The sequence below is a fragment of the Micropterus salmoides genome, unplaced genomic scaffold (assembly GCF_014851395.1).
Source record: "Micropterus salmoides isolate LMB-PRFRI ecotype aquatic unplaced genomic scaffold, ASM1485139v1 Ms_hic_scaffold_3, whole genome shotgun sequence".
NCBI classification, from domain to species: domain Eukaryota; kingdom Metazoa; phylum Chordata; class Actinopteri; order Centrarchiformes; family Centrarchidae; genus Micropterus; species Micropterus salmoides.
In genome coordinates, this window is record NW_024042261.1 from 11,356,899 (window position 1) to 11,365,051 (window position 8,153).

Below are 8,153 nucleotides of genomic sequence, written 5' to 3' on the forward strand. Positions count from 1 at the left end.
CAGGATCCTGTTTGTGGATTTCAGCTCTGCTTTTAACACCATTATCCCGGCCCTGCTGCAGGACAAGCTCTCCCAGCTGAATGTGCCTGACTCCACCTGCAGGTGGGTCACTGACTTCCTGACGGACAGGAAGCAGCACGTGAAGCTGGGAAAACATGTCTCTGATTCCAGGACCATCAGCACCGGATCCCCTCAAGGCTGCGTTCTTTCCCCCCTTCTCTTCTCCCTGTACACCAACAGCTGCACCTCCAGTCACCAGTCTGTCAAGCTCCTGAAGTTTGCGGACGACACCACCCTCATTGGGCTCATCTCAGGTGGGGACGAGTCCACCTACAGGTGGGAGATCAACCATCTGGTGACCTGGTGCAGCCAGAACAGTCTGGAGCTCAACGCTCTGAAGACAGTGGAGATGGTCGTGGACTTCAGGAAGAGCACAGCCCCACCCTCCCCCATCATCCTGTGTGACTCCTCGGTTACCACTATGGACTCCTGCCGCTTCCTGGGCACCATCATCTCCCAGGACCTCAAGTGGGAGCTGAACGCGTCACCTCCCTCACCAAGAAGGCCCAGCAGAGGATGTACTTCCTGCGGCAGCTGAAGAAGTTCAGCCTGCCAAAAACAATGATGGTGCACTTCTACACCGCCATCATTGAGTACATCCTCACCTCCTCCATCACCATCTGGTACGCTGCTGCCACTGCCAGGGACAAGAACAGGCTGCAGCGCATCTTTCGCTCTGCAGAGAAGGTGATTGGCTGCAATCTTTCTTCTCCTCTGGACCTGTATGCCTCAAAGACTCTGAGGCGAGCAGGAAAGATTGCAGATTGCAGCTGACTCCTCCCACCCCGGACACAAACTCTTTCAGACTCTCCCCTCTAGCAGGAGGCTGCGGTCCATCAGGACCAAAACCTCTCGCCACAAAAACAGTTTCTTCCCGTCTGCGACTAGCCTCATTAACAAGTCCCGGGTCCCCCACTGACACCCCCCCCTTGCAAACGATACAAATGTCTCTGCACATGTAAATACTGTTTCATCTCGTGTCGGGCACAGACCTGGCACGTTGCACATATTTGTTGTTGATCGTTGATTGTATTTGTTGTTGTATATTTTTATGTTTTCAGTTTATATATTTGTATGTACACAATATTCTCTTCCTTTGCGTTACTTCTGCACGGCACAGACCCAGAATAATGCACATGTATATATCTGCAACGTTGTTCTTCCAATCCATATTTATATCTTTCTACATTTATTTAAGTTGACTGTATGTTAGTCTACGTGTAGCACCTTATCACCACAGCAAATTCCTCGTATGCGTAAAACACTACTTGGCACTAAAGCTCCTTTCTTCTGATTCTGATTCTGATGCACACCAGTAAGAGCAGCAATAAATACTACTAAGAACTAATAGCACATATCGCATCAATGGGCTAAATACCTAGGGGAAGAAGTAAGAGTTAACAAAAAAGTGCAATCAATACAAGATAATTGTAAGGGGATAGAAGAAGAAGAGCACCGGAAGTGCATGTTAGAGGTTAGGAGTTCGAGGTGTCATAAGAGGAAGTGTCTCAGAAGAGATGAGTTTTCAAGAGCTTCTTGAAGTTGACAGTTGTTATGTCAGTATGTAAATGTGCTCAATTTCATATAGTATTAGGCAGGACTATCTGGATTCACAGTGGTGGAAGAAGTACTCAGATCTTTAACTTAAGGAAAAGTAGCAATACCACAGAGTAGAAATATAGTACTCTGTTACAATTTAACAGTATTAGCATCAGAATATATACTTAGAAGTACAAATCTTTCAGAACATGTATATTATATTATTGGATAATAACTCACAATGTGTACATCACTTTAATGTTACTTTATTATTACTTTATACTGCTGGGTAGCTTGTGAATCCTGCCCTCCAGGGATCAATGAACTAATCAATAATCGTATCGGTATCTATACTAATATATCATAATTTATTTAGTGATTATATTTTGTGTTATTAATCTGAAACTGTAATGTAACTAAAAGTATCCAAAAATTCAGGAGTAGTAAAAAGTAGTAGACAGAAGTACTGTACTTTAAATTGTACAGTACAGTAAGTGTACAATATTTGGATGACATGAAATACTGTCATAGTGACAACATATAAAACTATCCTCAGGATACATAAATAGGATGTTATCTCACATCTTTCACAGATTCCACTGGCACTTATCAGTCATTAGTAGTGTAGTAATTCACATTTTCTTTATCAATGTTCTATTTTTACTTATTCACTCCACATCAACACCTTATGAGGTGGCCAAATTCTAGCTCATCCCACACAAATATCACGTGTTAACAGAAGTTCGGATGAATGAGGGAAAAACAGGGTGAAAGGTGATATAAAAGCCAGTTTCTGCCCAGGGTGGACTGTGGCAGCAAACAAGTGCACCAGCAGGTGAGTGGAAATACACACATAGTACAAACAAACTGGTCCTCTCACATCGACCTAAGCTGTTGCAGTCGACTTATATTTACTGGTTGTATTTATACCATACACTGCCTTGTTGAATAAAACAATGTAATTACAGGGCAGTCAGTTATCCCTGAGAGCAGAGGTTTGGTCGAGGATGCAAACCTTGGTAACTCTGTGCGTTCTTCTCTCGCTCCTCTTTTGTGTCCATGCAGATGTTGTGGAACATTTTGAGGTTTGCGTCCCTATTCCAGATTATTAAAAACTTTAAACATTAAATGTGTGTGTGTGTAAGTGGTTTACTAAGAAGCTTGTGTTATTTTGTTGTTTTGTCCCAGGATGTGCCAGAATGCATGAGGTACTTCTATAAAGAGAAGGTGCCAGAGTGGGGGGCTTCAACACCCGGTGCCGCCCGTCTCTGTCAGCGCTTCAACAACAAGTAGGGAAAGGATGAAAAGTGGAATTTGGAACTCTGTACTTATACTAACTTCATAAGTGTATCCAGTTAGATGTAGCTTGGTTACTTGCTTTTTTCTCCCATTCATTTTCAATTGACTATTGCGACTATTATCCAGCACTAACTGTTTCTTAGGCTTCAATTTTCCACCCAACACTTCTGATCTCTAAATCACTGTTCTTAATCTTTGCACTACTAGGTACCACTTTGCCACACTATATGACACCAACCATCGTATTGCTGTCTACTCTGCATATCATTTCCAGCCCAGCAATGGAGGTGGCAGGGAGAAAAGGTGGTTTGTAGAGCCTCAGGTTGGTCTATACTGAACATGTGTATCTATAGTAACTTGGTAAAAATCATCAGGATGTATGGCATACGTTTCAAATTTTGTGTCATTTTTTTTCTTTTGGTAGAGTTTGGGTTGTAAAAAATAAACCATGTTCTTAATGGATTTATATCATTCAGTATGTGGAACTATATGAGGACAGGTGCTTGCATTTTGCCCAGCGATACCCTCTGTATGTTGTGCCCTGTAGCTGGTAAACAAGTCCTGGCAAACAGAGATGAAGGATGCCTACTGGCTGGGGAAAGACCACCCTGGGGTCTACTTGGGAGAGAGACAGGCTCTGAATGAGGACTACACACACTCTGGCTTTGACCGTGGTCACCTCAACCCCAACGGACACCATGCAGGTAGTGGAGAGTGAACATGGGTGATTTTTGGGTGTGAGGTCAGTAGGTGGCAGTAGCCACCAGCCAAAGGCATCAGTTGAGTTCACCAGGGGTGGCTTACAGTCCTGTTCTGGGACCTCTGATAGAAGTGTTGTGCTATTGCTTTATATTAATGCTCTTACAATCCATAATAAAAGGAGGGATTCTTTTACTATGTGACATTCATACAAATTCACATACTTATCATTTAAGCTAGTTTGTTGTTGCCGATGTAAAGATAGCAAATCAATTACCTCACAACATATCCACCAAATTACAATGCAGTCTTGTCAATTATAAACTGTATAAGAGTTTTTCTGTAAAATGGCAGCGCTGCCCTTTGCAGCTGATATTCCTCATTATAGTTCATATACTGATTTTGGGAGATAATGTGCACAATAATTACATTAATTAATTTCCACGAAGTAATTCTTAACCAGAATACACTAAATATTTTAAGATTATATTTTAAATATATTTTTCTTATATTTTAAGTAAATGTACTTATACCACACTGTAACAATACTATGTTGCAAGTAAAGGTGTGCATTGAAAAAGTTAAAAAAGTATAATAAATAAATGTACTTAAAAGTGCTCAATGCAGAAAAATGTCCCCTGTATATGTTATATTATCATATTATATTAATATTATATAATACATTATATTATTATTAGTCATGCATCCATGTAATAGAATTGTTATTGCTGTAGTTGGTTAAGGTGGAGCTCATTTTGAACAATTTTGTATCAGGCTAAATTAATGATTATTTTCATCATGGATTAATCTGCTGATTATTTTCTTAAATAATTGAATGATTGTTTGGTTTGTGAAATTCTGAAATAGTGAACTCAAAGTGACACCTTCACAATACATGTTTTGTCCAACCAACATTCCAAATGTCAACATTATTAACAAAACATATTACATAACATTAATAAAATCATTAAAAGGAAAAACAGCAAATCCTAACATTTGTGAGGCATGTTTCACATGAAAATTTTCTTTTTTTGATGATTATCGAAATAGTATTAATTCATTTTCTGTCATTTGACTAATTGATTCATTTACCGATCATTTCTGCTGTACTTTATCTGTTAGGTAGTTTAATTTTTAACAACACATATTAATTTGTAAAGTATGTATTAACCCCAGCTGCCAATAAATTTAGTGAAATTAAAAAGTACAATATTTAGTAGAAGTAGAAAGCGGCATGAAATGGTTCCACCACTCTGATCTGGTTATGTTAAGTAGGCAACCATTTTTTTTCTCATTCCTCTCTCTTACAGTCCCTAGCCGCAATGCCACATTCACCCTGACCAATGTGGTTCCTCAGAACCCTAAGCTGAACCAGAACGCCTGGAATATCCACGAGTCCCAGCTCACTGACCTTTTCCGGGACAAGTGCTCTAAGGCCTATGTGCTGGTTGGTGCCATTCCCTCTGCAGACAACTGGATTGTCAAAAACAACGTGAAGCGTGTCAACATCCCAGACTACCTGTGGAATGCCTACTGCTGTGTGGACAACAACGGCAGACCCATTCAGAGTGGTGCTGCCACAGCGAGGAACACAGAGGACAACTGGGTGGAGAAGGTCTCACTGGAAGAACTGGGAAAATTCCTGCAGCAGTTCTCAAATCAACCAGTAGCGGAGCTGTTTTACAACAACTGCAGGGCATAAAGATAACAGAGGTCCAATGAAAAATATATAAGGCATTTAAGGTTACATTATGCATTTTTTATATTGATTCAAATGTGGTAATACAGTAATCTTCTCCACTCTGAAGTTCTGTCAGCGCAGAAGTTTTTCTTTCATTTTTAATATCATGCTCATCATTAATCCTTAGATCTGTATAAAATAAATACATTTTCTGGATTAGCATTAGCAGTTGTTTCATCATTATTTCACTCTGCAGTTTTAATCAGCAGCAGCATACAGGTTAGTCTTAGGAAAGGTGGGCAGCAAACACCTACAAAAGGTAAAATGTGTAGTTCCTGGCCACGTGCTTCAAACAAATATGGGGCAAAATTTCACCTTGTGCAGAATTGATTTATTAATTGCCACAGATCACCATTGGAAATTGTGTACAGATACACACCCATTATTAATCTTGCAGTGTCCTCAAAAATATATAGCAAACTATATCCAAACTTCCAATCTTGCCTCATCTCAATAATAATAAGTAGTTTCCTTTAAGTTCAGCTGACTGTTCAGTATTTTCTAGTTGCTCTTCTTGCTTATTTGGTAGGAATGATCTAGTAAAGAAAATGTATGCTATGTTTGTTTCTGGGGTCCAACATATTTTTTCTTTATAAACTATGCTCTGGATGGACCTAGTAGAGGAAGCTCACTGTACTTGATCTCCCTGTGTTTAAATTGTGTGTACCTCCATGTAGTGATTATGTAGAGCCTGATAAAGCCTTGTTTGTATCAAGGCATAGGATCACTGCCAAGAATCCATCTTTCATGAGCCTTTCTGTCCTGAACTTTACTCCAAGCCTGTTTTTCTGAGGCCCCATCCACACTACTCCGTTTCAGTTTACAAACGGTGAATTGAAACGAATACGATTTCCGTCCAAACCAGTGTTTCCGCTGCTTTTGGAGTTGATCTCCGTCTACATTAGACTGAAAACACACAGCTAGGACCCGTTCAGGTGCACTGGGCATGCGCGTGCAAGTGTAAACATGAAGCAGATGGTCTATTCCGTAGTTACAGAAGATTTGGCGAAAGAATAAATAAATACAGACTAACTTAAGCATCAGACCCGTGTTTTTTTTGTTGTTGCGTGGATCAATAACAAGCTGGGACTGTTACTGAATGTAACACGGGAGACATTTTACTCCCACGTACTCTCCTCTGCCCTCTCCATATCTGGTTCTCTGGGCGCTACGTGACGCTCACCCGTTCCCGTTCTCGCCTGCCTGCTAATCTCTGTCGGCTGAGAGAGACGAGGGAGAAGAGAAGCTCGGGTACCTTTCAAGCAGCTGTGTACTGAACGTAGCTCGTCAATGTCACTTGTCGTGAACCAACCAATCACAGCCTGGATGGGGTGGGACATTTAAAAATATTGACAGATAGGTGTCATTTACACTGGGGAAGCCGAGGACAGGTCAGAATCACTTTTTGAAAGCTTTTGTTAAAAATGTTCTGAACAACAGCAACAAGAAATGTCAAATAACAAATGAAACAAGGCACAATAAGAAAACATGCAATGCAACTTAAATATAGAAGAAACAACTGCGTATTGTCCAAAAGCTGATTACTGTATTATCCATCCATTTTGATTTGTCACCTGTCACCTTAATTTTGTTTCCCTTCATATAAATAAAGATATTTCCTCCATAAATTGGTGCAGAAAATGTGCTCATAATGCAGGAAATTAAGGGGTTAATGTGCAAAGTTGTTAATGTTATAATATAGGTATCAGTAATCTGCCTACAGATTGTTTATAGTAATTGTAATATTTCAATAGCTTTTAGTTGAGATTAAACAAGTCAACTGTTTCACAAATAAAAACCGTAAAAAGAATTAAACTTTCAATAAATGTTTTTAAAAGTGCGTAAATAAATCCAAAATTGTAACCCTAACCCTGGGTCGTCAGTGTGCACGTGTAGGCGTAGCGTATGTGTAGTGGCGGAAGAGGAACACTTGCTGAAGAGACGAGTGGAGCCCCAGCTTCACTGGTGTTGTCCACACCTTGAGGGACTTTTGGATAACATATCTACAAATATGTATTTTTACATTTGTGATGTGTAAAATCATATCCACAAAAATACAGAGTGACTTCTACACACAAAACAGCTTTTGCACATTTGCAGATTGCTTTCTGTCAATTTGTGGGTCATGTTAAACTTGTAACTTCCCTTTTACGCATGTACGCGTGTACTGCGGAGATCTGTAAAAAAAAAAGACAAATATGTCACTACCCAAAACATGTATTTTTACATTTGTGTTGTGTTACTCTGTACACACATATTTTAATTTCACATACAAAGTGTAATTTACGCACTTAAATTCCAGTAAAATCTTCCACAGACTTTCTACTTTAGTTGGCTCAAGGTAAATAATGTTAGCTTACCAGCTAAAGCTGACCAGTTGCTAACGTTGCAAAATACTATAGTTGTATGGCTTGCCACATTACTTCACCAGTTACTGCAATCCAAATTTTGTATACCAATGTATACAATTATTACAAAAGTGTTGATTTTAGCCTGTCATAAATTATGTAACTGTCCAAGCAAATGTGGAACGATTTGTTTATCTGAATCAGAATCAGCTTTATTGCCAGGTATGTGTACACATAAGAGGAATGTGGAAATGCAAATGTGGAACGATTTGTTTATACTAGCCTATAGAGATACAAGGCTAAATTAGCATGGATCCGCCAGTGTTTGCTTCATAACGTGTGATGACTAAATAGTTTGGATCCTAGTTGAAATATTATTGCTATTACATGATGTAAATTTTCTGCAGTTGTCCTGTAATGTTAAATTCCAGCGTTTGAGGTTAACCTTGGGTTAGTTGTTGTTGTTA

General features: G+C 39.5%; 1 protein-coding gene across 1 annotated transcript; it reads left to right on the plus strand.

Moving 5' to 3' along the window:
* Positions 1-2,384: 2,384 nt before the first annotated feature.
* si:dkey-243k1.3 (endonuclease domain-containing 1 protein-like) lies at positions 2,385-5,503 on the plus strand. Its single transcript, XM_038694308.1, has 6 exons — positions 2,385-2,434; positions 2,568-2,684; positions 2,788-2,888; positions 3,106-3,220; positions 3,446-3,602; positions 4,908-5,503. Exons 2-6 carry the CDS (start codon positions 2,607-2,609, stop codon positions 5,297-5,299), a joined length of 843 nt encoding a protein of 280 aa, XP_038550236.1. The 5' UTR covers positions 2,385-2,434; positions 2,568-2,606; the 3' UTR covers positions 5,300-5,503.
* Positions 5,504-8,153: the final 2,650 nt, after the last annotated feature.